Source organism: Haliotis rubra, unplaced genomic scaffold, assembly GCF_003918875.1.
Source record: "Haliotis rubra isolate DU_JTF1 unplaced genomic scaffold, ASM391887v1 Scf1377, whole genome shotgun sequence".
NCBI classification, from domain to species: Eukaryota; Metazoa; Mollusca; class Gastropoda; order Lepetellida; family Haliotidae; genus Haliotis; species Haliotis rubra.
This window is the reverse complement of record NW_025765311.1, coordinates 83,507-111,324: the sequence shown is the minus strand read 5'-3', so window position 1 is coordinate 111,324 and position 27,818 is coordinate 83,507. Positions and strand designations below refer to the sequence as shown.

The 27,818-nt window shown below is 41.4% G+C and overlaps 2 protein-coding genes across 2 annotated transcripts; one reads left to right on the top strand and one right to left on the bottom strand.

Annotated features, from left to right (window-relative positions):
- The first annotated feature begins 480 nt into the window (after positions 1-480).
- LOC124268385 lies at positions 481-5,629 on the top strand. Its single transcript, XM_046703352.1, has 4 exons — positions 481-652; positions 1,406-1,519; positions 2,215-2,313; positions 3,685-5,629. Exons 1-4 carry the CDS (start codon positions 563-565, stop codon positions 3,892-3,894), a joined length of 513 nt encoding a protein of 170 aa, XP_046559308.1. The 5' UTR covers positions 481-562; the 3' UTR covers positions 3,895-5,629.
- Positions 5,630-16,115: 10,486 nt separating this feature from the next.
- Positions 16,116-25,843, bottom strand: LOC124268389 (nuclear receptor subfamily 2 group E member 1-like). The gene is made up of 11 exons (XM_046703356.1): positions 25,757-25,843; positions 25,421-25,486; positions 24,847-25,008; positions 24,466-24,531; positions 24,028-24,103; positions 22,306-22,446; positions 21,784-21,876; positions 20,900-21,202; positions 19,596-19,819; positions 17,943-18,057; positions 16,116-16,624 (listed from the first exon to the last, which is right to left on the bottom strand). Exons 1-11 carry the CDS (start codon positions 25,841-25,843, stop codon positions 16,392-16,394), a joined length of 1,566 nt encoding a protein of 521 aa, XP_046559312.1. The 3' UTR covers positions 16,116-16,391.
- Between the last annotated feature and the right edge of the window lie 1,975 nt (positions 25,844-27,818).

The following is a 27,818-nucleotide window of genomic DNA, read 5'->3' as shown; positions in this document are numbered from 1 at the left end:
TACTAATTACAATGTGGATGAAATATTGCTGATGTGACAATAAATTCTAACTCACTCACAACGGCTGGTGCTTAGCAACCCATGCTAGTTGTAGGAGTCAACCTATTGAATTAGATCATCACCCTAGAAAGAGGTGACCTAATAGATCGGGTGGTTGGACTTGGTGGTCTAGTTGCTGTCGTAGATGTTGTGGGTTGTTGTTCATGATATCAAACATTGAAATGTCTGGTTCAGACACCTTTACAGGCTACAATCATATAGTCGGAACCTTGCCTACTCCCCTGAGTGAGTGAGTTTAGTTTTACGCCGCGTTTAGCAATCTTTCAGCAATATCACAGCAGGGAACACCAGAAATGGGCTTCACACATTGGACCAATGTGGGGAATCAAACCCAGTCTTTGGCGTGAAGAGGTAACATTTTAACCACTAGGCTACCCCACCATCCCCTGCATAGTGGAGTGTTAAACAACAATCAAACAATACAACTACAGCATATATTTTCTCCAAAGATGTCTCCTCACTTCATCACTTTCAGGGCAAATGCGATTTCTACTTGGAGAACATGTCAACCTTCAGATCTTCTCGAAACCGACTCGGCGACACAACACCACCTGAAGTACTGGAGTTCATACAGAAAGTCATGGACAAAAACGCAAGTCATGTTTCTGAATTTATCTTAATAAAATGGCTACAGGGGAAGATGAAATTGTAAATTCTTCATAATTAACCTGATAAAACAGACTTAGAAACAAGACTTAAGCCCTATTCACATTAATGCTGGCTATCGACATACATAATAGAGGTCGATAATCGTTATCTAAATATTGATCAATTATCGATAAATATGGGAGATGTCACTTTGAGCAAAATGTCTGAAAGAAATGTATATATTTCACATCACTGGTGACTGGTGACATTTTTTGCATGGATGATTAACAAAATGGTGTCTTGAACATAATTTAGAAGCAGACCATGAATAAAGTCATAAATTTGTGTATTGTATGAGAAAATTAAAACTTTTTTCTATCTCAGAAGTTAATGTATGATATAATCAATGACGCTATTTTCATATCAATAATCATGAATAGTGATTCCTGTTGACGATATTTCTGATTATTGAACTAAGACAGAGTTTCCCTGATGACATATTTCATTTAGTCTTAATTATTGGCTGCTTCCAACTCTCTATTCAGGTTGTAGTTTTTGTTAGTAATCCACACATAAATGCTTACTTTAAGTCATGTGAAATATTTTGATTCCTTTTAGACTTTATTTATGTTTTGAGCTAAGTTACTTCTCTATTTTGTAATGATAATCTACATTTCGTTGCTGACTATCGATCTACATGATCTTGACACAAATGTTTGTCTTTTTGAATTCATTTATGTGGTTGTGTTATCAACAGGCTATTGTCAGCGCACACCTCTACCTCCGACAGCTGGTGTTTGAAACAATCGCATTGTGTGCCAAATTTCATCTGGATGAAGAAATACCTCGACATCTCACCCCATTAGAAGAGGTTAGTACGACCTTGGGAAGATGCTGTTAGTATTCTTGCTAAAAATTTATCTGGGTTTTGAAGCCCAGCTGAAACTAAATTTTAAAATTCACTGTGCTGGGAAGTCCTTGACCTCTGTAGACATGTCACATGCAGCTGACCTTGACCTAATTTCATACCTTCTTCCTACCTTGACCTGAGTGTATCATCTGCTTAATATGTTGACACTTGAACCATGTTTAGTTATGTCCACACATCGCTATATATGTGTAATGATGTGAAGTTCAGACCCATTTCAATGATTCACATGGTCAGTATTTGCTTCCATTGTGTTAACCTTTACTTTGATGCTCTGACCTTGACCTATGTGCAGGGCTTTGAGTTCACCCTAACAATGATTACTGACCTTGACCTATGTGCAGGCCCTTGAGTTCACCTTAACATTGATTACTGACCTTGACCTATGTGCAGGCCCTTGAGTTCACCCTAACATTGATTACTGACCTTGACCTATGTGCAGGCCCTTGAGTTCACCTTAACATTGATTACTGAACTTGACCTATGTGCAGGCCTTTGAGTTCACCCTAACAATGATTACTGACCTTGACCTATGTGCAGGCCCTTGTGTTCACCTTAACATTGATTACTGACCTTGACCTATGTGCAGGGCCTTGAGTTCACCTTAACATTGATAACTGACCTTGACCTATGTGCAGGCCCTGGAGCTGGATGTCCGGGTCAGTGTGGAGAAAGATGGCGAGGACTGGGACCAACATCATGAGGTCACACAGCAGCTCATCAAGGCACAGATGAGGGTCAGATGTTTGTTATTGTTACACTGATCTTCACCAACCCATGCTTGTCATTAGAGGCGACTAACGGGATCGGTTGGTCAGGCTCGCTGACTTGGTTGACACACCCAATTGTGTAGATCGATGCTCATGCTGTTTTTCACTGAATTGTCTGGTCCAGATTTTATTATCTAGGAACCGCTGCAATGTAGCTGGAATATTGCGGAGTGCAGTGTAAAACTATACTCACTCCCTTGTTTACAGTGTTGGGATTTAAGCATGAAGTTTTGGTTTACATTGTTTGAAGTGAAGCCTGAACACATGATCAACTTGGTTCCTGGATGGAAATGACCCGTGAAGATCCGGGATAGAATAGGTCTTCAGCAACCCATGTGCTTGCCATAAAAGGCGACTATGCTTGTCGAAGAGGCGACTAACGGGATCGGGTGGTCAGTTTCGCTGACTTGGTTGACACATGTCATCGGTTCCCAATTGCGCAGATCGATGCTCATGCTGTTGATCACTGGATTGTCTGGTCCAGACTCGATTATTTACAGACCGCCGCCATATAGCTGGGATATTGCAGAGTGAGGCGTACAACTAAACTCACTCACTCACTCACTGGATGGAAATACTTGTACAATTATACACATTGAGTCAGAATCCTGCTAAATACATGTTTTACTTTATTTACACACGTTATACTCTGGGGGTTTCACACCATACCTAAAGTGGTTCACATCATACATATGGGAGTTTCACATCGTACACATGGAGGTTTCACACCATACATATATACGTTTCACTCCATGTAGTTGGGGCCTCCGTCCATGGCAAAGGGGTTCATCAAAATTGGTAGTATGTACTTCTTACATCACTGTGGGCTTTTACTGCCTTGTTAATTAACACACTCTCAGGTCTGGACTCCATTATATACAGCTAGACAGTGTATCGCTAGACAGTGAATAGCTAGGCTGTGAGTACATAGACTGTAAATAGTTATAACTAATAGTGAATAGCTAGACAGTGTATAGCCAGACAGTGAATAGCTAGACAGTGTATAGCCAGACAGTGAATAGCTAGACAGTGAATAGCTAGACAGTGAATAGCTAGACAGTGTATAGCTAGACAGTGAATAGCTAGACAGTGTATAGCCAGACAGTGAATAGCTAGACAGTGTATAGCCAGACAGTGAATAGCTAGACAGTGTATAGCCAGACAGTGAATAGCTAGACAGTGTATAGCCAGACAGTGAATAGCTAGACAATGAGTAGCAAGGCTATGAATAGCTAGACAGTGAAAAGCTCGATTATTGCACATTGTTGCATAAGATAACAATCTGAAGAAAAAAAACTACTATAAAAGTTGCGAAAATACTTTTGTTTTGCTGTCCAGGATCACAAACTTATTCGACCCTCCCGGCGGCAGCTGAAGAAGCACGGAGGGTCTCACGCAGAACACATCATGCAACAGAGAAGCCTCGACGTCCTAGCCAGCATCACCGTACAGCTCCAGCTCAAGTCAGCCAACCGCAGCTTCCCACAGACGAAGAAGTGTCTAGAAGAGGCCATCAATACTTACCCCGGCGCCGCTACCGACTCCTAGTACACAGAAACCATTCAGATGCTTCAAGAAGTGCAAGCTGATCAAAATCTTTATGTCCACAGTACCTGTCCACACGCTTCAAGATATGCAAGTTCATTATAATCAGTGTGCCTCACTCATGGAATAATGATTTCACACATTTTAAAGCCTTGTCTGATTTTGGGTATTGTTGAAACAATGGTTAATTGGGACACAGTAGTAAGGCATAGTTTGTTTTAGTTACTTTACAGAATTTTATTGTGTCTTTTATAAAAGTAAATAAGGGAGGTAACTGTGAATTCAGTTCTTACCTTGTGGACGTACATTTTGGAATTACAGAAACATTTTGAAGGTATTTGGCAAGTATGTCAAATAACACATGATAAAAGTCAGGAGAAGTATAAATGGTATTATTATTAAAAAAATGCATTATTTGAAATCGTCAGATACACTGAACAGTTAAAAATATTTTTGTGATACATATCGTGGAATGAACCTCAATACACTGACATACTGATAATGCACTGCACCTTTAAGTTAGGATTGCCTGTAACGCTACAAACATTCTTTGTGGATCGGGCCCAGTCCCTTAGAACTGGCTTGCATATGTCTGTGTTGGTTTAGTTTTGATATAAAAAAGATCATCAGTGCATCAATATTGCAATATCTGATATAGAGAACATTTTCTTCATGTATGCTTTTTGTTAAGATTATGATTTTATCAAATGTCTCCATTCAGAAGTATGATTATCATCACTATTCCTTGAAATTTTATGTAAACTGTGAACGATTTTCACATGTATACAGTTAAACACTAAAGTAAAAACTTGGGAAGTGTGTATTCCTTATTTTGTCAACATTTTGCGGTTGTGTCGCACCTCAGATAATTCCTGTATTTATGTAGGTCCCAACAACTTCGACATCTTAGTGTTTTAATTTTGTATTTTGTTTATGGTTCTAACAGAAAGTTGTGGTACACATTATGTTAAGCAAAAATGCTTTTGTAGATCATGAATGGCTGTGGCAAAGTTAGGCATTGGTGGGTCATTAACTAATCTTCACAAGCTTTGCTGTCTTTTAACTGACTGAGTTTAGTTTTACGCCGCTTTTAGCAATATTCCAGCAATATCACAGCGGGTGACACCAGAAATGGGCTTCACACCTTGCACAAATGTGGGGAATCGAACCCTGGTCGTCAGCGTGACAAGTGAATGCTTTAACCACTAGGTTACCCCACCGGCCCCGCTGTCTTTTTAAACATTGATACCTTCAAAAGGTCAACTCGGACGCTTCGGTCCTCCTCTCAAGGTCATACTGTCACGGTCACAGCTGGATTAATATCCAAGGATGAGACAATATCTAGTATGCTTCTTGGTGCCAAAAATATAATGTGTGATATTTGTAAACAAATGTTATTAAACATAAATACATAATCATTATTTTTCATTGACATATCAATCCGATATGTTGTTCATATTTTCTCTTGTTGTGTCACAGTTGTGAGAAATCAGTGTTTTGTATTCCAATTTCATATATTTGCTTTTATAAATCAATTTCGCAAATTTTCTTATTGTGAAGTGTGAGAGATTCCTGGGTAATACAGTACCCAGGTCATCAGTAACTATGGCAACCACTGCTTGGCACAGGATTAATCTTCTGACGGTAAGAGTGTGTACTACTGGCAAACAAGGATAAGTTGAGCACCGACCTGACAATTGACCCATATTAGCATTTATTAGTGCCGCCTACTGGCGCTTGCCATACTGGCTTGCCATTGTGTAGTGCGAAGGGTGAAGCCCAGGTTGTCTCAGCGATCAAGTGTAGTGTGATGGGTAAAGCACGTGGCCTGTCTCAGCAAACAACGACTTCGACAGTATATATATCTATGTATCCGAATATTACCAACTTGCTACACCGAGCATGTGAGGGTCTTATGAGCAAGGCTACGTGCAAAATCAATTTCATCGTCATGCAATGCACCTGCACTAGCCTACAAATGCTCTACCTTTCACAAACCAAATGGGTTTGCTCATTGCAAACGCGTAGACGTAAACTCGTAAACGCGTTCTCTGCCCTAGTCCAACTTATCCTTGTTTGCCAGTAGGTATATGAAACACTATATTATGTCCTTGCCATTTCAAGCTCATTTGTACCATCCCATGTAAAACCATGAGTTGTGTCCCTTGACATGAAAATGGAATTAGATCACTTTTCTTATTTCGAATGGCTTCACAAGATGACTGTCATGGGCACAATGTGTGAAGCCCATTTCTGGTGTCCCCCGCCGTGATGTTGCTGGAATATTGCTAAAAGCGGCGTAAAAACCAAACTCAGTCAGTCAGTCAAGATGACTGTCATGGATGTACATACAGCTGACAGATTACTATGGTAAAATGTCTATGACTGCAGCCATTCAATCTTACAGTAATAGAGATCACAACTGTGGTAACATGAAACTCTCAGCAGGGGTCATCTAAAAATAGAACAGCATCTTAATTGCTTTAATGCATTCAGTGTTCAGTGTATGAGATTCAAAGTTTGCTCTGAAATATATAAAGGTATTTATGAGAGGTGATTGAAAACTTGGAGCCATGTCAAAATATATTTGTCTTCATTTGAATTTTGAAACAACTTCATTGTAACTTCATCAGGCCTGGTGGCAAAATTTAAAATATGACAAAATGTAGTATAGTCCTCCCAGGTTTTAGCACATGAAAGTAGGCTTGAAATGGCAAGAATGGAAACTGGGCTGTGCTATGGTGATAGACACTCGCGTCCACATGAGGAGCCTGAAGGAGATCCAATGGAATCAGCGAAAGTGAGATTGGTTGGACATCAGTTATAGGGAAAGAAATGTGTTGATAAGGACATGAAGATCAAGTTACAGAGTTACGTCTCTTGTATATGGAATCCTTTCAAATTTATATAATTGTATTATTTTATTCCAACTTTACTTGTGTTTTCACTGAAAACCAGCATGCCCCTTTACATATCTGTTGTGTGTTTCTTTTTTAACTAAACTCACTGCAATATTGCTTATTTATGAGAACGGCACATATCTGCTGAATATCATGTAGACATTTTGAGTATCCTGATGTTTGCAATTTTGAGTATATCTGTACTCAATTACGCATATATATATTTCCTTGTTGCAAATCACTTGTAAATGATATTTTTAAAGAATAATGCTATTTCATTATTGTATCAAAGAATTTATATATTTGTCGTTATCCGTATGGGATCATATTTCTATGTTATACAAAAGATCCAGGTTAGAATTGGTCTTCCTACCCATGCTTGTCTTAAAAGGTGACTAACAATTGGGTGGTCAGGCTCTCTGACTTGATTGAAACATGTCATCGTATCCCAACTGCCTAGATCGATGCTCATGCTGTTGATCACTGGATTGTCTGGTCCAGAGTTGAATATTTACAGACCGCCACCATATAGCTGGAATATTGCTGAGTGCGGCGTTAATCAACAAATGAACAAAGAAAACAAACAAATATTACAAACGGTTGTTAACTCAAAGTTCCAAAGCTTGAAGGCAATACAGATAGAGACAATGTTTCATTTCTTCATCATTTCTTCTTCAAATGCATCATACTTGTGTGTCATGTGAATCTGGTTGTACATCTGTAGGGGAAAGCGTAGCCCAGTGGTTCACTCCATAGCAGCAGCCTCTGCAGAGTTGCCTCCCTTGTGACAACTGATCTGTTTGAATCCAAAATTCATCTTGATCATCTTAGCCCTCTATCTGTGGTCATTTGTGTCTCAAACCTGAAAAAGTCCATGATTGGGTTTCTCAAATTTGGAATTTCATGAATTTTATCACCCTGCTTTTTCCTATAGCCTGTTATTTAGTTTTATGACTTAAATTATGTCCAGTGCTGTCTTGAAATTTACAAGCAATCTGTAAGTGCTTTCAATAAGCACTCCTAATGACACCAAATATTCATGACAGGCAGAGTTTTCTTGTGTTAAATAAAGATTGTTTTTAAACAGAAAACAGAACTGTAGAAGGGGTGTTATTAATTCCAAGTAACTTTTAATGCAGAACTATTAGCTTAGCAGGTTTTGACGCCCTTATCTTTTGTTTAATATGTGACCTGGTTGTCAATTGTTTGAGAAACGCTCAGGCACATCTGGGCATATTGTTAAATTGTTCTTTTATTTTGATGATTTCAATTTTTTTTTAAATTTATTGTTTATTTTGTTACATTTTCATTGTACAAGGTGTTATAACAATTCTTATTGTTGCAATCTCTGTTAATGTTGAGTAAATGCCCTGAAACAACAACAAACATGAGTGCAGAAAGTCGGCCATCTTGTTGATATGTATACTAGTCCTTTGAGGTATACTGGCGCTATAAAGGCGTGAATGTCAGGTTATATATCAGGATTAAATGGTACTTTTTGCACAAAATCAAAGAATTTAGATTTGTGGGGCACCAAACTTTCGAAGGCACCAAACTTTCGAACAGCTTCCGACAAGAAACTGTTCACGATAGAACAAGTATATATGGATGACAACTTCTTCTATTCTAGAGCACGACGTTTCGATTTTGGGCCTAGATTTTCGGAGCTCTCTTAGCGCTAAGATAGTCGTAAGTGTCATACAATAACATTAACTTACTACTATATTAGCGCTAAGAGAGCTTCGAAAATCTAGGCCCTGGTTCTTGTATCGTTTTCAAGTGAGAACGAATTTGTCACACTATGCATGCAGCAGGCTTCCCATGAACTATACCAACCCTTGAAACGCCCAGTATGTCACAATTAGCACGGAAAGCACGTGGAACAGGCCTGTAAAAACTTGATATGTCAATGTGTCATAAGAAGAACCTGCGCTTGAAGTCTTGTGTCTTTATGATATTCTCCAGTCCACTCAAGATGTGACGAATTCCAGGGCTCTTTAAATCCAGTACCTCATATCTAAAATAGGTTGTCCTGTTCACAAAAACAACAACATCTATTACACCTCTGAAATGCATGGTTAGTTCCGTACATGCCCTCTTTATCCAGTTTGTTATACCTCCTTTTTATTATGACAAAACATAATATGATATCTAATGCAGATGTGTTAGGCTGGAAAATCGAGAACTTGTCCTAGAGATACTTATCGAACCGAAACACTATAGTACTTACGGAAATAAAATAAAATGGATTTCGCGTTTATTTTGTAGTTTTGAACACAACTTAAGTTTGACTGTTAAATATTCTTTGACTCGTTTTTCCCAACTTTTTTTTCAATACTTTTTGTAAAATCATCCGAAATAGATAAGTATACAGGAGAGCAATTTTACCCCTTGAAATTTCATCAAAGTCAAAATGTACGTTTCAGATGCAAGCTGCAGTATGCAAATGAGATGTTATCTCCATAGGTTCGCCTACATAATATACTTTTGACTAAAAAGTCATATACCATTCATCCTTTATTTCTTTCATCCTAGGGGCGGTGGGGTAGCCTAGTGGTAAAAGCGTTGGCTCGTCACGCCGAAACCCGGGTTCGAATCCCCACATGGATACATTGTGTGAAGCCCATTTCTGGTGTCCCCTGTCGTGATTTTGCTGGAATATTGCTAAACGCGGCGTAAAACCAAACTCAGTCAGTCAGTCAGTCAGTCTTTCATCCTAATTGATATACCAAATAATTGATTTAGAGATTTTCTCATTACATTGTTAATGCCTGTACTCATGTTGAAAGTTTACTTTTGTTACGTGTACATTCATAGTACCCGTGAAGGTCCGGGTTAGAATGAACCTTCAGTAACCCATGTGTGTATGCTTGTGGTAAGAGGCGACTAACGGGATCGGGTGGTCAGGCTCGCTGACTTGGTTGACACATGTCATCGGTTTCCATTTGTGCAAATCGATGCTCATGCTGTTGATCACTGGATTGTCTGGTCCAGACTCGATTATTTACAGACCGCCGCCATATAGCTGAAATATTGCTGAGTGCGGCGTAAAACTAAACTCACACACACACACACACACACACACACACTCATAGTTTTGATTGTCTATTGTACAGTCGCTATAGCAACGCACGTGCAAATGCGTCTAAACAGTGCTGCAGGTAGTTGTTGCCACCCATTGTTAATTGTGAGGTAAGTTATAACATGTTTCTAAATTTGTTGATACCTGTAAAATGGTATTTTGGATAATGATTAGATGACCAAATAAAAAGACCTAGTTGGGAAAATCATAGCTATTTTAATATTTGTTAAAACTACCTATTTTAATGAAGTATTAACCAAATAAACGCCAAAAAACATTTTATTTTTATTTCGTGAGTACTTAAGGACCTCTTTGGGGAACTGGTCCCACGGAATAACGTGTGTTATGACTGATTATACGTGCTAGTCAACTTCGTATAACCCGGAGATGGGTTTCATGTTTGTTATAAAATATCTTTGTGTTATCGTTTGCCTGAACGTACGGTAATTGTTTGCATTGATCACGATTTACGATTTATCAGAAATATATTTTTCATATCAAAGGGACCCGTGAAGATCCGGGTTAGAATTGATCTTCAGTAACCCTTGCTTGTCGTAAGAGGCGACTAACGGGATCAGATGGTCAGGCTCGCTGACTTGTTTGACACATGTCCTCTTTCCCTTCGACCATAAATGATCTTTTTTGACATTTTGATGATTTTATCTGGCATGTGTAATTTATGTCTCGCATGTCAAAAGTTATTTACAATTTCTTATTTTTGTAATTTAATTAAAATTAAACTGCTTTATTCAATTGAGGGTTGTTCTTGTGATAATTGAGGGAAAACATCCTTGGCTTCTTCAGTTTCAGAGTTATCAAAGTAAGCAGCGTGTTTACACGAATGATTTTACGCCGTATTTAGCACTGTTGACGCGAAAGTATGCTATAGAAGTAAGGAATAGGTAGTACCAATGTGGCTTGTCACATTTCGACGTCTTGGATGGGGTGTGTTTTTCAATACCAGATCCCACATCGTCACCCATTCATCATGGATATTACTGGTTAGAATAGGTCTCCAGAAATCTGTGCTGGCGTCTGGTAGAGTAAATTGGTAGATAACCTGCCCTCGTGCACTGACATTATGGCTCGTGTAGTTCGTTTGGCTCAAAAGCGGACCGATGAATTGCGATCTAACTCGAAAACTACTAAACATATACTAGGCAGCAAAAGAAACGTCAGTTTGGAATTTTCCTTCGCAGAAACGGATAACTGTAAACCCATTTCATGATTGTATATATTGACATCTCCAACTTAATCTGAGCAAAGACATTCCTTGCAAACCTAGAATGGAATCCAGGAAATGGTCTAAAAACGCAACCTGATCCCGGAGATGGTACGGTGTTCTCCATGTTTTTCATGCAACATATGCTGCATGTGCTGTTCACAAGGACCAGCCCTATAAAGTACACCCCCAAACCTGGTTGAAACATGCACATAACAACGTAAACAGGATGCCGCGACTCACGACAGCTGAGAGGATCCAGGCGCTAGGAAGACTTTAAGCTGGCCACAATGCACAAGCCGTTGCCAATCACTTCCAGGTCAACGTTCGGATCATTTACAAGCTGCAGCAACGTTTACGGGCCACCAACACCGAGCCCGTACTGGCAGACAAAGGGTGACCACAAGACGACAAGACCGCCATGTTGTGCGACAGCATGTACAGAATCCCTTCATGCAGGTATCTGAAAGAGCAGGCCAGACAGTGGGAACACACGGAAGACCAATCAGTACTGATGCAGTACGCCGACGTCGTAACAGCGAGAACCTCCATTGCCGTAGACCTTACAGTGCACCTATCCTCACCCCTCGTCATCGGCGTGAACGTCTACAGTTTGCCCTACAACACCAAAACATACAGGCAATGGGGAGCTGTTCTGTTCACAGATGAGAGCCGGTACTGCGTATCAACTGCAGATGTCAGAACTAGAATATTACTCAGACCAATGTGTTATGGAAAGAGACATGGGGAGGTGCAAGCATCATGGTATGGGATGGAATAGGCCTGAACCAGAGAGTGGATCCTGTGGTGTTCCAGAACCTTGGTCCAGGGAGAAGAGGCGGCATCACAGTGGTGCGCAACATCGACCAAGCTCTCAGACCCCACGTCATACAACATTTCGCACGTCACCGGAACAACATTTTCCAGCATGATAACGCCCGGGCCCATACTGCCCGAGCTACACAGGACTTCCTACAGCAGAACGGTGTCAACATTATGCAGTGGCCAGCCCTTAGTCCTGATTTAAACCCAAATGAATATCTTTGGGATGAAATTCAGAGGAGACTGAATAATGTCACACCAAGGCCGAACACACCCGATTTATTGTGCCAGGCTTTTCTCAGAGTGTGGTTCCAGGTGCCAGTGGCCTTCATCAATCGATTGGTGCACTCCATGCATAGACGCTGTGCTGCAGTTATTGCCGCTCGTGGTGGTCACTAGATACTGAAGACAAGAGTCTGAATGGACTGCAAACGTTCACGTAATGTCTTGAAACGTTATTCATTGATGTGTCAAGATATTGTACACAAAAACGTTTTTGATCCGCTTATTATGTCCATTTCTGTAAGGATTTGATTACAGTGCCTATCTAATTTTGAATTCGTACTGACGTTTTCTTTCTGCTGCTGAGTATATAATACTCAATGAAACGCTGATCATAATCAAAACATCAGACTAACTCTTTCGTTTTTGCAGAATTTATGTCCTAAAAATAAAAAAAAGTTGTTTAACAAATTATCATTAAAATTTTGACACGGTTCACTATTTGTTACGAGGGAGGAGTGCAAAGAGAGGAACGGCCAGGTGTACGAGAAGCATGTGCACAAGTGCCAATAAAGTTACAGATTAATTTACCTGTGCTGTGCCGTCTCCATCCTTCCTCGCACACCTGGCTCTTCCTCTCTTTGAGTATTATAATATGTTTATTAGTTTTTTGAGTTATATTGCTTTTGAGCCAAACGGACTATAGCTTACAACATCGATCATTGGTTGACCGCAGAACACACCAGCAATGGGCGATTGTTGAGTAATGGTTGATAAATTGAACGAAGCGTCTCGAAAATCCACATATCGATTTTCTCACTGAACGTTATTATGGACTGGAACTGGAGCGCCTTGAGCATGCACTAGTGCGTGGATATGTGCGCTATATAAATATCCCATATAATCCTATATAATAAACTATCAGTTTCTCAGAGATTGTCAGGACGGAACGTGATGTCAGAGCTGGGCAACGAAGAAGACACGCACACCCGAATTCTCTTTATATGCCTAGAACGAGTTCTGTGTGTATGCCCGCCTGATGAACGAGTTCTGTGTGTATGCTCGTCTGATGAACGAGTTGCGTGTGTATGCCCGTCTGATGAACGGGTTCTCTGTCTATGCCCGTCTGATGAACGAGTTGTGTATGTATACCCGTCTGATGAACAAGTTCTGTGTTTATGTCCGTCTGATGAACGAGTTAATGTGTGTATGCCCGCCTGATGAACGAGTTTGTGTGTATGTCCGACCGATGAACAAGTTCTGTGTGTATGATCCGAGTAATTAACGAGACTCAGTTCATTGTGTATGTCCGACTGATGAACAAGTTCTGTGTGATGAACGAATTGTATGTGTATGCCCGTCTGCTGAACGAGTTCTGTGTGTACGCCCGTCTGATGAACGCGTTGTGTGTGTATGCCCGTCTGATGAACGAGTTCTGTGTGTATGCCCGTCTGATGAACGAGTTCTGTGTGTACGCCCGTCTGATGAACAAGTTGTGTGTGTATGCCCGTCTAATGAACGAATTCTGTGTGTATGCCCGTTTAATGAACGAATTGTGTGTATGTCCGTCTGATGAACGAGTTGTGTGTGTATGTCCGTCTGCTGAACGAGTTGTGAGTGTGTGCCGTCTGATGAGCGAGTTGTGTATGTACGCCCGTCTGCTGAACGAGTTGTGTGTATGCCCGTCTGCTGAACGAGTTGTGTGTATGCCCGTCTGATGAACGAGTTGTGTGTGTATGCCCGTCTGATGAACGAATTGTGCGTATATGCCCGTCTGATGAACGAGTTGTGTGTGTATGTCCGTCTGATGAACGAGTTGTGTGTGTATGTCCGTCTGATGAACGAATTGTGTGTATGCCCGTCTGATGAACGAGTTGTGTGTGTATGTCCGTCTGATGAACGAGTTCTGTGTGTATGCCCGTCTGATGAACGAGTTCTGTGTATATGCCCGTCTGATGAACGAGTTCTGTGTGTACGCCCGTCTGATGAACGAGTTCTGTGTGTATGTCCGTCTGATGAACGAGTTCTGTGTGTACGCCCGTCTGATGAACGAGTTCTGTGTGTATGCCTGACTAATTAACGAGACTCAGTTCATTGTGTATGTCCGACTGGTGAACAAGTTCTGTGTGATGAACGAATTGTTTGTGTATGCCCGTCTGCTGAACGAGTTCTGTGTGTACGCCCGTCTGATGAACGCGTGGTGTGTGTATGCCCGTCTGATGAACGGGTTCTTTGTATATGTCCGTCTGATGAACGAGTTGTGTGTGTACGCCCGTCTGATGAACGAGTTCTGTGTGTATGTCCGACTGATGAACGAGTTCTGTGTTTATGTCCGTCTGATGAACGAGTTCTGTGTGTATGTCCGTCTGATGAACGAGTTGTGTGTGTATGTCCGTCTGATGAACGATTTCTTTGTGTATGTCCGTTTGATGAACGAGTTGTGTGTGTATGTCCGTCTGATGAACGAGTTCTATTTGTATGTCCGTCTGATGAACGAGTGGTCCGTTACCCACCCACTCACTGATCGCTCATAATTGTGCTACTTCAGACAGTGTATTATCACTCACGAACGAGCTCACGCAACAGTAAACACGTGAAGATCTGGGTTAGAACTGAAATTCTAAACTGTGCTTGTCAAAAAGAGCGACTAACAGGATTGGGTCGGACTTCGTGGAGCTGGAATATTGTTCAGTGCGGTGATATACTCACAAAGACAAGTAGATATGAACACATTCGTCTGACATCAAAATGAAAACAGAAAATACCATCAATGCATTTATTTATTACATATATATTAATTTATTTACAATATACACGATACGTCTCGTGTAAATGCAGAACTGACAACAGTCACGTTGGTTTTGTACCGGAACATTATGCGTTTCCTCCCATATACCGATTTGGGCGATTATTTCACAAGTGGTTGTTTTTCAACTTTTTTTATTCACATCAGCAGGTACATTCATTTTATACAAAAGTCATACCAAGTTGTATATTTACGGATCATCTAGGCTTGAGCAATTAGGTAAGTCAGTGCTGTGGGTAATATTACCTGTTTGCTCAAGGGTTCATTTGGTTTGTTTTCATTATAGCAACATATCATTCGGGGTAGCCAAGAGGTAAGAACGTTCATACATTGTTATACAGATGTCATGCCTACTACAGGCTTGTACATGTTGATAATTCACAACACATCAGTCTTCAACCATGAGTAGGTACTTCAAATATTACTACACAAAGATCATACATTGTACACCTTGACGAGTCATGACACATCAGACCATGTTGTAAGTAATGGGTGCCCGTTTGCTCCACATTCCACATTATTTCACAAGTTATTTTCATGCTATACCGTCAAACACCATTGTGTTGAAGTTGAAGTTACCTTCGAAAACACTTCGACTTAGCGCATGTTCGACACAACCCCGAAATGATGACAACATAAGGAATACGCAGGGAATAGGTTTTTACTTCCAGACAACTGTACGTTCGACATATCAATATTCGACAAAAAGATGTTCGACTGGAATATTGTGGAGAGCCAACCGGTGACTTAAAGCGATACCGATGATACGCTGACCACTGACAGCCATGCTTTCAAGTCACGTGTTAAAAAGTCCATAACTCAGTGATACAAGGTTCCGGATTGGTTATGCTAATACACGGACAAGTATCGATCGATTTTTGCGGGTGCAGAGAGGAAGTTATTGCAGGCACACTGTTATAACTTTAGAAACACAACATCGTCTGAGTGATTAAATTTAGGAACGCGAGGAGCTCCTGTCACTTGTTTCACATTGGCCTGAGAAGACAGACCCGTGAAGATCCGGGTTAGAATTTGTCTTCAGCAACCCATACTTGTCGAACGGGATCGGGTGGTCAGGCTCGCTGACTTGCTTGTCACATGTCATCGTATCCAAACTGCGTAGATCGATGCTCATGCCGTTGATCACTGGATTGTCTTGTTCCGACTCGAGTATTTACAGCCCACCGCCATACAGCTGGAATATTGCTGAGTGCAGCGTTAAGTCTCGAACAAACCAGAAGTAAGGAAACGGTTAAAAGAACCGCATATTGGTACTGCCGACACAATCAGATTACTCTGTTTTACCCCCATTCATTTCCTAAAGTTTAATTCTAAATGAGTTGACATCCCTGCCGTTGTAGATCACCTTATGCCACGCTCGGATAAACTCATAATTTTGTGAGGTGATGGTTTGTCTCCCTTATTTTAAAGCATTAGCTGTCTTCTCTACAAGTAGTACGATCTTATCAACTGTCTCACAGAGGTGGAAATATCGCCAAAGAAGCGTTTCTCTGTCATTTCAGCTGCCACAGTGCGCAAGACAGGAAGTGTGAGGAGCATCTTTCCAAATCTCGCGGGATTATGCTGATGAGCTTGTGTGACGTAGTGTGCAAGGGCTAGTTGTGCCTGATCCTGAAGTGTCTCAACTTTGGTTGGTTCAAACAGACGTTCTGACTGATCTGAAGAAAGAAACAATCTTTGAAAGAAAACGTGATTATGAATCTCTATTCGTTACACGCTGCGTGGAAGGTATTTGAATGCATATGCGTTCATATGTAAATGACATTTAGCAGTGTTTAATCAGCTTTGTTTAGTTTCTTTCTTGTTGAGGTAGCCTAGTGGTTAAAGCGTTCGCTCATCACACTGAAGACCTGGGCTCGATTCCCCACATGGGTACAATGTGTGAAGCCCATTTCTGGTGTCCCCCGCCGTGATATTGCTGGAATATTGCTAAAAGCGGTGTAAAACTAAACTCATTTACTCTCTTTCTTGTTTGTTGGCTTCAATCCTGGTTCCCTGGGTATGCTGCGCTGGCGCTTCGCTGACCACGGCACGGACTGCACAATGGCGCCTTCCATCGTTGTATTGTGTGCAAAATTTCGTGACAATAGCGCGTTGACACAAAATATCAAATCACGTCATCGATTACATTTCGCCCATGTAAGGACGACCTTCAGGTCACGAAACTGCTTAAATAACGTTGTCATACTCTAATGTGCGGCATTTTGGTGACGTAAACTTTGCTGTGGTAGCGGTGAAAATAGTAAGAAAATCTCTAACCATCCGTTCTTGTTTTGTTCTACAGTAAATGTATGGCGTGTCGTCTAGAAGTGGAGGCCGCCATTGTGCAGGCCTTGTTGGGATCAGTGAAGCGCCATCGCAGCATACCAACGGAACCAGAATGGCTAGTTTCACACTAAAGTGTCTTTAGAGACTGATTCCCGGTTACCTTTCAGTTTCACCTTAGGAATCGACACGTAGCAGAAAGTGTAGGCTATTGCATGTCCACTTTTATGTACAAACTTAACCAGTCACATTTGATCACCCTTGAATGTTATGGTAGAATTTAGGATAACATACATGTATATCCAATTCACACAATGCTTTTAACTGCTTTGAGTGAGTGAGGAGTGAGTGAGTTTAGTTTTACGCCGCACTCAGCAATATTCCAGCTATATGGCGGCGATCTGTAAATAATCGAATCTGGACCTGACAATCAAGTGATCAACAGCATGAGCATCGATGTGCGCAATTGGGAACCGATGACATGTTTCAACCAAGTCAGCGAGCCTGACCACCCGATCCCGTTAGTCGCCTCTTACGACAAGCATGGGTTACTGAAGATCAATATTCTAACCCGGACCTCCACGTGTCTTAACTGCTTTGAAATAACAAGTATTGCTATATAATTATAATGAATATTGTAGCTAGTTAAAAGTCAAATCCGGAAAAATGCCATCATGTGTTTGAACCTTTGAAGATTACAAATGAACTTACCCTGCCGGAGTAGAACAATTGTTTCCAGGAACGGTAACTCTGTAGAGTCTGCGTGAAGCGTCTGGCACGTGGTGATGACCTTCTGAACGCAGGCAAGGTCATCGTCCCTGTCGCTCTGGAATATTACAAGGTCAGGTGAAGGTCAGTAAACATGTGGCGGTGCCATGGTTAGGGTCATGAAGGTGAAATTGGGTTTTACGTCGCCTTGGAGAATATTTCGCTCATATGACGACGTGCATGCGTGTGTATGTGTTTGTGCGGCTGCTTGTACTAGCCCAGACTTAAGCTGGTTTTATAGTGCTAGCCCACTGAGATACCATGCCGCAGTGAAGCATGAATACCCCACTCAGACACATTATACTGACTCTGAGCCGACCAGTCCTTGTTGTACCCATTAATGCCGAGCGCCAGGCAGGGACCAACAAGTACCATATTTTAACGTCTTTTGGTATGACGCGGTCGGGGATCGAACCCGCGACCTTCCGCTCTCCGGGCGGACGCTCTAACCACTACACCACGGAGGCGGTCGGTTAGGGTCATGAACAATCATGGTTGTTAATGAATAAACAGAAAGTTATTAGTTATGGGTGATGAAAACTGTAGAAATGCTTTACTGTCGTAAAATATATTTGGAGATGCTTTTGGGATAGTTGTATAAATAACATGTAGGAAAGATCGGTGAGAGGTGCAACACTTTTGGCGGTGAACGTTCCTCGTAAAGCAGTGAAAGGAAGATGTACAAGCTATGGGGAATTGCTGATGTACGGGGAATTGCAGATTGTCTGTCCCGAGTGAAGTTGGAGATATACCATACGATGAAATCTCTGAGTAAGTATGATTTTACGCCGATTTAACAATATTCTAGCAATATCACAGCAGGGAACACCAGAAATGGGCTTCACATATTGTACGCATGTGAGTGATTGAGTTTAGTTTTACGCCGCACTCAGCAATATTCCAGCTATATGGCGGCGGTGTGTATATAATCGAGTCTGGACCAGGCAATCCAGTGATCAACAGCATGACCATCGATCTGCGCAATTGGGAACCGATGACATGTGTCAACCAAGTCAGCGAGCCTGACCACACTGATCCCGTTAGTCGCCTCTTACGACAAGCATGGGTTACTGAAGATCAATATTCTAACCCGGACATTCACGGGTCGTACCCACGTGAAGAATCGAACCCGGGTCTTCGGCGTGACGAGCGGACGCTTTTAACCATTAGGCTACTCCACCGCCCCTCAAAACCATTCAGATTCTGGCTAAACGGGAGTTCTGTCAACGCTGGACCATATATACGGTTCCGAAATTACTGTGATTATGAGAAATGTTTGTTTCAACCTTATCTTTATTTCCTCGTTCTTTAACCCTGCTATAATTTCACTTATGCAGACCTCTGTCTAAACAGGACTAAATATTTGGTTCCAGGAAAAGTTGGTTTAGACTGCATCAACTGTTGTATGTTTTCAATAGAGAGATAAATATAATTTAATTTGAACCAAGCCTGGGGTTTCAAACAAGTTTAACTTTGTGAATTAACCTATCAGTATGGGGGTAAACCTCATCCCACTCGGAGCGATTTCATGAATACAGCGTCTCTCTTTACCATTCCTTGAGAATTGTATTTGGTATGAAATGGAATGGTACTTACATCTTTTCCCGCGTTCTTCCTGGCCAGTCTGGAGATATCTATAGGCCAGTACGCAGCCGCAAACAGGAACACCTCGCTCCACTTGCTCTCGAGGAGAACTAGTTGGTCGTGCGGATGTAGCGATTTGAAAATGTGGTTGTAATGAGTCCGGCGGAGTGCCGTGGCTAGAATCTGTTGCGCCGTGGAGTACAGCAGGCTGTTGGGGTCGCTCATGATGTTGGAGCCTGTCGGAGAAGTAGTTGCAGTTGTTACAATGATAACATATGTTATATGTGGGATTACACTTTCTTAATAAAGTACAAATTCTAGTACTTTTAGAGTTGAGCCCCATCCGGGATTCGAACTCACACCCTCAGAGTCAGGCACCTAATCGCCAGCACACAGAGTCAGCCGCCAAACCCGCTCAGCTACCGCGACTTCCACCAAAAATGGAAGTCGGACAACTGGTAGTCTACACTGCGGGCTTTGTGTACCCCTCTGATGAGTGTTAATTGTTACAATGATGATGATCAACGTAATCTTAACAGGCATTTTTACTATGATATCGCGGCGTTATTCTCCACTCGGTCAATCACACGAACATAGCTTTATATGGTCCTGTAGTGAGTGAGTGAGTGTGGCTTTACGCCGCTTTTAGCAATATTCCAGCAATATCACGGCGCGGGACACAAGAAATGGGCTTCACAAGTTGCACCCATCCGTGTCTTCAGCGTGACGAGCGGACGCTTTTAACCATTAGGCTATGCCAACACCCCGGTCTTTACTGAAACGGGCTCCAGGAGTGAGTGAGTATTACTTTTAGCAATATTCCAGCAACATCACGCGCAGGACACCATAAGTAGGCTTTACACATGATACCCTTGCTCGGGAATCGAACCCTGGTCTTCGACGAGACGGACGAACGCTGTAACCATAAGGCTACCCAACCGCCTAGAGAATGATGACGTCCCGGGCGTGTACAAGTATCAATACTGTATACTTGGCTCCGAGGAATAAAATATATCAGACGTTCGAGCCCGGTGATAGCGGTTATTATATCTCACGACCCGTGAAGATCTGTGTTAGAATTCGCGACTAACGGGATCTGGTGGTCAGGATCGCTGACTTGGTTGATATATGTCATCGTATCCCAGTTGTGAAGATCGTTGCTCATGATGTTCATCACTGGATTGTCTGGTCCAGACTCGATTATTTACAGACCGCCATCATATAGCTGGAATATTGCTGAGAGCAGCGTTAAACAACAAACCAAATCAAATCACGTTATACGGGGTCACTGTGACGTTACGCCAACGTACTCTTACCTTCAATACGCTTCATGACCTCTGACCCCTCAGCCGCCCCCGCCATCCAGTAGGGTATCGCATATGGTGTCGGCCATGTTGGTATCGCACCACGTGGGACAACGGGTTTAAACGCACTAAAGTAGGAGCTCCAGGCAAGACGTTGCACGTTGCTGCCCAACACCGATTTGGCATCCAGTGGCTCCCCTTGGTGCATATATGATGACGTAGACGTCGCTATAGCAACGGTGCGGCGAGATGTGGTAGAAGCTGGATTCTTGCGACAGCCTTTGTTCTTTCTTGGCCCCCTTTCCTCCTGGACAGCTGAAAAGGGAATTTCGATTGTTGAGTATATGACATTGACATTGTGGCATAAGGCGAGTTGCCGGCCCAGTCTCCTGAGTGCAGGGATTCTGTGCGAGTTCGTTCAGGCATGAACAAACCCTAACGAATCTGAATCCCGAGATCCGTATATTATGGATGTGAATGTGGGACTGGCAACGGCTCCAAGATGTACACCAGACTTAAAAGGATGTGACTCCAGGACTGACTACCACCCCGAAAGGGACGCAAGACGTACAGGATGTGATTCTAGCACTGGACACTACCCAAGAGGAACACAAGGCATAAAGGATGTGACTCCCTATCAATCTAGGGACACAAGACGTTAAGGATGTGACTCTTCTTGGACTGGCCTTTACCACGAGCGGGACACACAGGACGTAAAGGATGTGACTCTTGGACTGGCTTTTACCACGAGCTGGGCACACCGGACGTAGAGGGTATGACTTCAGGACTGGCCGTCACCCTGAGCGGGACGCAAGACGGAAAGGATGTGATTCCAGGACTTACCACTACCAAGCTAGGGACACATAGGACGCAAAGGATGGGATTCTAGGACTTACCATTCTTATTCATGTTGACGGCAAAACATTTCTGAAGTCGGCAGTATGGACACCAGTTCCTCCGTGCCTTGTCGATCACACAGCCACCTTTACCTGTCGGCAGAAACCAGCAGCTGTTAGTGTGCATGCCCGTATATGCATGGAGGTCATTAGTTTACTGGGGAACAACGAGTAAATCTATCTGACTCTCATGCTTCAAAAGTTAACGTGTGGCTTAATAACAATTACGATTGGATGGAGGACGGTCTCCAAGCAAGATACAACTGTATGGAAAACTTAAAATATAACGAAGTATTGCAGGTAGTTCAGAAACAATTTGCTTTTTCTCTCTCTAAAAACCAGGACTTGTGCCTATAAACAAAAGACATTGACGCAATTCCCTACTTCAAAACATAAACAGACAAACGCTGATGTAGACTCACCTACACAACTATAAACGGACCAAGGCTAGTGGAAACTGGCCTACACAACTATAAACGGACCAAGCCTAGTGTAAACTGGCCTGCACAAGTTTAAACTGACCTATGCACGTGTAAGAGATCCTCTTCCGGATGCTCCTCTTGAAGAAGCAGCTGCAGCCGTCGCAGCAGTAGACGCCGTAGTGTTTGCCGTAGCTCTTGTCGCCGCACACCTCGCACGCCACGGGCACAGGTAAAGTCCGACCTGAATGTAGAGGCAATGTATCATATGAAAGTGTGTACACACATTACACATATATATCCCACAATGAAAACAGCACAGAGATCCTATGAATCAGGGCCCCGTTTCACAAAGCTATCGCAGCGCTATGACTGTCGTAAGTCTATATTACAGGGCCTAGATTTTCGAAGCTCTTTCACTGGCAAACAAGAATAAGTTGGACCGGCGCAGAGAGCGCGTCTACGAGAAAAAGGTGGTGCACGGCAATGAGCAAACCCATTTGGTTTGTGAAAGGTAGAGCAGATGTAGGCTTGTGCACGTACATTACATGACGAGGAAATTGATTCAGCGCGTAGCTGCACACGCCTTGCGCCTTGCTTCACCCATCGCACTGCACTCGATCGCGGACAACCTTGGGTCCCTTCTCTAACAATGGCAAGCGCCAGTGGGCGGCACTCATACATGATAACACGGGTCAATTGTCAGGTCGGTGCTCAACTTATCCTTGTTTGCTAGTGGCGCTGAGATAGTCGTATGTTAATCTTAATGTATGGCACTTACGACTATCTTAGCGCCGAGAGAGCTTCGAAAATCTAGGCCCAGTATAGGAGGTACGACCGTCGTAGCGCTACCAGTCTAAGTAAACTTAGGCTCAGTATTATTCGTTACACTGCTATACCGAGTCTAACAAAACCTAGTACATGGTCGTGTCAGCTAACCTTTTGGACTGACCAATCAGAACACAGCTTACCAAATCGCGAAAACTCATTTAAACGTTGTACTTAAAATGTGAATGAATGCAGACTTGGTCTCTTCGCTATATGGCTTCGACTTCGAATTCCTGGTAACCATCAGCCAGTTCACAGATTTTTAATCGTCTCTGATTTACTTATTAAGTAACATGCGATATTCATGCATTTTCTGTTTACATCCAATATTTATTTGTTTACTTAGCAATTAGGTAATGAACTGCTGACGAACCCTTTTTGTTAAGTTCTATTCTGAATTGCATAGAAATTTTAAATGTTTTTTTATCTAACATGGGCTATATTCAAGAATACCAGGTCTTTTTCGGACATTTCCTAGTTGTTTAAAACCGCAATAGTCCAGCTGTAAGAGGACCGTGGACCACATAAAGTGACGGATCATGACCAGCAGTTTAAACTGGAATTTTGTCTTTATGTATCTGATCATGAACACGCAACTTTTCTTTGGTTATACATATTTACCTTCTCTCCATGCACATGGCACATTCGTTATATCAACATTGTTTCAACATTGACGTTTTTCTCGTAAATTTGAAAATGTATTTATATCTGACAAGGAGTTGATAATTGATATCAAATGTTGGTTAAATGCCGACATTGCAATGCCATTTGAACTTTCAAATAAAACAAAAAAATAAGTGTTACTTAAACGATCGGCATTGTCGGACATTGATATCTGATGTTAGGATATGTCATAATGATTACATTGTACTTGGAGTAGAGCTGTAGCAAGATCAAATGTGTGCTGATTAAATTGTACTTGGAGAAGAGCTGTAGCAAGATCAAATACATGGTGATTACATTGTACTTGGAGTACAGCTGTAACAAGATAAAATACATGGTGATTCATTGTACTTGGAGTAGAGCTGTAGCAAGATCAAATATATGGCAATTACATTGTACTTGGAGTAGAGCTGTAGCAAGATCAAATACATGGTGATTACATTGTACTTGGAGTAGAGCTGTAGCAAAATAAAATACATGGTGATTCATTGTACTTGGAGTAGAGCTGTAGCAAGATAAAATACATGGTGATTACATTGTAATGTGAGTAGAGCTGTAGCAAGCTCAAATACATGGTGATTACATTGTACTTGGAGTACAGCTGTGGCAAGATCAAATACATGGTATTACATTGTACTTGGAGTAGAGCTGTAGCAAGATCAAATGTGTGGTGATTACATTGTAACTGGAGTAGAGCTGTATCAAGCTCAAATACATGGTATTACATTGTACTTGGAGTACAGCTGTGGCAAGATCAAATACATGGTATTACATTGTACTTGGTGTACAGCTGGAGCAAGATCAAATATATGGCAATTTCATTGTACTTGAAGTACAGCTGTAACAAGATCAAATGTGTGGTGATTACATTGTACTTGGAGTAGAGCTGTAGCAAGATCAAATACATGGTATTACATTGTACTTGGAGTACAGCTGTAGCAAGATCAAATACATGGTGATTACATTGTACTTGGAGTAGAGCTGTAGCAAGATCAAATACATGGTATTACATTGTACTTGGAGTACAGCTGTAGCAAGATCAAATATATGGTAATTTCATTGTACTTGAAGTACAGCTGTAACAAGATCAAATGTGTGGCAAATACATTGCACTTGGAGTACAGCTGTAGCAAGATCAAATACATGGTATTACATTGTACTTGGAGTACAGCTGTAGCAAGATCAAATACATGGTGATTACATTGTACTTGGAGTACAGCTGTAGCAAGATCAAATACATGGTGATTACATTGTACTTGGAGTACAGCTGTAGCAAGATCAAATATATGGTGATTACATTGTACTTGGAGTACAGCTGTAACAAGATCAAATATATGGTGATTACATTGTACTTGGAGTACAGCTGTAGCAAGATCAAATACATGGTGTTTACATTGTACTTGGAGTACAGCTGTAGTAAGATCAAATACATGGTGATTACATTGTACTTGGAGTACAGCTGTAGCAATATCAAATACATGGTGATTACATTGTACTTGGAGTAAAGGTGTAGCAAGATCAAATGTGTGGTATTACATTGTACTTGATGTACAGCTGTAGCAAGATCAAATACATGGTAATTACATTGTACTTGGAGTAGAGCTGTAGCAGGATCAAATGTGTGCTGATTAAATTGTACTTGGAGTAGAGGTGTAGTAAGATCAAATACATGGTGATTACATTGTACTTGGAGTACAGCTGTACAACAAAATAAATATGGTGATTACATTGTACTTGGAGTACAGCTGTAGCAAGATCAAATACATGGTGATTACATTGTACTTGGAGTACAGCTGTAGCAAGATCAAATACATGGTAATTACATTGTACTTGGAGTAGAGCTGTAGCAAGATCAAATGTGTGGTGATTACATTGTACTTGGAGTACAGCTGTAGTAAGATCAAATACATGGTGATTACATTGTACTTGGAGTAGAGCTGTAACAACATAATACATATGGTGAATACATTGTACTTGGAGTAGAGCTGTAGCAGGATCAAATGTGTGCTGATTACATTGTACTTGGAGTACAGCTGTAGCAAGATCAAATACATGGTAATTACATTGTACTTGGAGTACAGCTGTAGCAAGATCAAATACATGGTGATTACATTGTACTTGGAGTACAGCTGTAGCAAGATCAAATACATGGTGATTACATTGTACTTGGAGTACAGCTGTAGCAAGATCAAATATATGGTAATTACATTGTACTTGGAGTATAGCTGTAGCAAGATCAAATATATGGCAATTACATTGTACTTGGAGTACAGCTGTATCAAGATCAAATACATGGTGATTACATTATACTTGGAGTACAGTTGTAACAAGATCAAATGTGTGGTGTTTACATTGTACTTGGAGTAGAGCTGTAGCAAGATAAAATACATTGTACTTGGAGTACAGCTGTAGCAAGATCAAATACATGGTGATTACATTATACTTGGAGTACAGTTGTAACAAGATCAAATGTGTGGTGATTACATTGAACTTGGAGTACAGATGTAGTAAGATCAAATATTTGGTGATTACATTGTACTTGGAGTACATATGTAGCAAGATCAAATATATGGTGATTACACTTTACTTGAAGTTCATTTGTAGCAATATCAAATACATGGTATTACACTGTACTTGGAGTACAGCTGTAGCAAGATAAAATACATGGTGTTACATTGTACTTGGGAGTACAGTTGTAGTAAGATCAAATATGTGGTTATTACTTGGAGTACAACTGTAAGACGATGAAATACAATTTAATTACATTGTACTTTGAGTACATCTGTAACAAGATCAAATGCGTGATACCTAACGTCTGGTCGGAATACAACTGCTGCAAGAGAAACTACATCGTACTTAGGGTACATCTGTGAAAAGATAAAACGCTTCGCATTTACGTTGTATTAGGTGTACCTCTGCAAAAAGACACATCGCAATTACATTGTACGTGATGCGCATTTGAAAAGAGATAAACTATTTCCTAACTGGACTTGGAAAACGTCAGTAACAAGACAATGCATTGTAATTGCATTGGATTTGGATTACATTTGTAACAATTCCGATAACATACTGTATTTGGTATAAAACTGTAACAGGACAAAACATTATAAATTGCTCTGGGTAATTATAGTTGACTCTCTAGGTTTCATGCCCCGTTTATATGTATTGGAGAAACATTACGACGTGCATGTAGCTACCCCATTGCCTGGACCGTAACAAGACGATAATTATTGATATAGTGACAGATCTGTTCCAGCCTTTGATGATTTCAAGAAAGCGTTTTTCATTCTCTATCATCTAGACTATGCTCTGATCTTTGAAGAGACCTATTCAACACTATTAAATCCATATATGTCTTTATGAAGCCATGTGTGAGATGAAACGGTACATCTTTTAAGTGGTTGGAGTGAATCAGGGTTGTGTACTGTGTCCGGTGTTGTTTTTGCCGTTGATCGAGGATTTGGCAACAGCCATTTTAGATTTACCCGAAGGCTGGCTGGCTGGCTGAGTATGGTTTTACGCCGTTTTTAGCAATATTCCAGCAATATCACGGCGGGGGACACCAGAAATGGGCTTCACAAGTTGTACCCATGTGGGGAATCGAACCCGGGCCTTCGGCGTGCCGAGCGAACGCTACCCGAAGGAGTTACACAGCTCTGTCTGCCTGACCAACACCTGTAATGTTATGTTGTCTATCGAACAATGCTATTTTTATGTATGGCACGAGTGAGCGGTCTCTGAGCAAAAATGTTGATTTACTTTGTTCACAGAGCTTTCCGTTGGGTGGTGATATGGCTGAAATATTGCCCATGTGACTTCAAATATTCACTCACTCACAGTATGAAATGCTACAGGTACTTCGGTGCATGTATTACGGTGATAATAAACACATCGTTGCTATCTGTAGATATGTTACAAATATCTGTCTACCGCTGACTCCATCTGTAACCGTAAATCGGTTCACATTTTATCTTGTAACAGTATACCAGTTATATCACGGCATACCTGCGTAATGTGGGAGGAAATCCCGAAGTAATGCACTTGTCAGACGTGAACCACTTTCGTGAAATCTATGAGAAGGTTACTGACAAACCTAAAATCATTATCGGGACGAGACTCTCTTGT

Coding starts and splice junctions, on each gene's coding strand:
- LOC124268385 (XM_046703352.1), top strand. CDS start 563: ATGTCAACCTTCAGATCTTCTCGAAACCGACTCGGCGACACAACACCA. Junction 653..1,405: donor AGAAAGTCATGGACAAAAAC/GCAAGTCATGTT, acceptor TGTTATCAACAG/GCTATTGTCAGCGCACACCT. Junction 1,520..2,214: donor ATCTCACCCCATTAGAAGAG/GTTAGTACGACC, acceptor ACCTATGTGCAG/GCCCTGGAGCTGGATGTCCG.
- LOC124268389 (XM_046703356.1), bottom strand. CDS start 25,843: ATGTATTTGATCTTGCTACAGCTGTACTCCAAGTACAATGTAATCACC. Junction 22,447..24,027: donor CAAGTACAATGAATCACCAT/GTATTTTATCTT, acceptor CTCTACATTCAG/GTCGGACTTTACCTGTGCCC. Junction 21,203..21,783: donor CGTCAACATGAATAAGAATG/GTAAGTCCTAGA, acceptor TTCCCTTTTCAG/CTGTCCAGGAGGAAAGGGGG.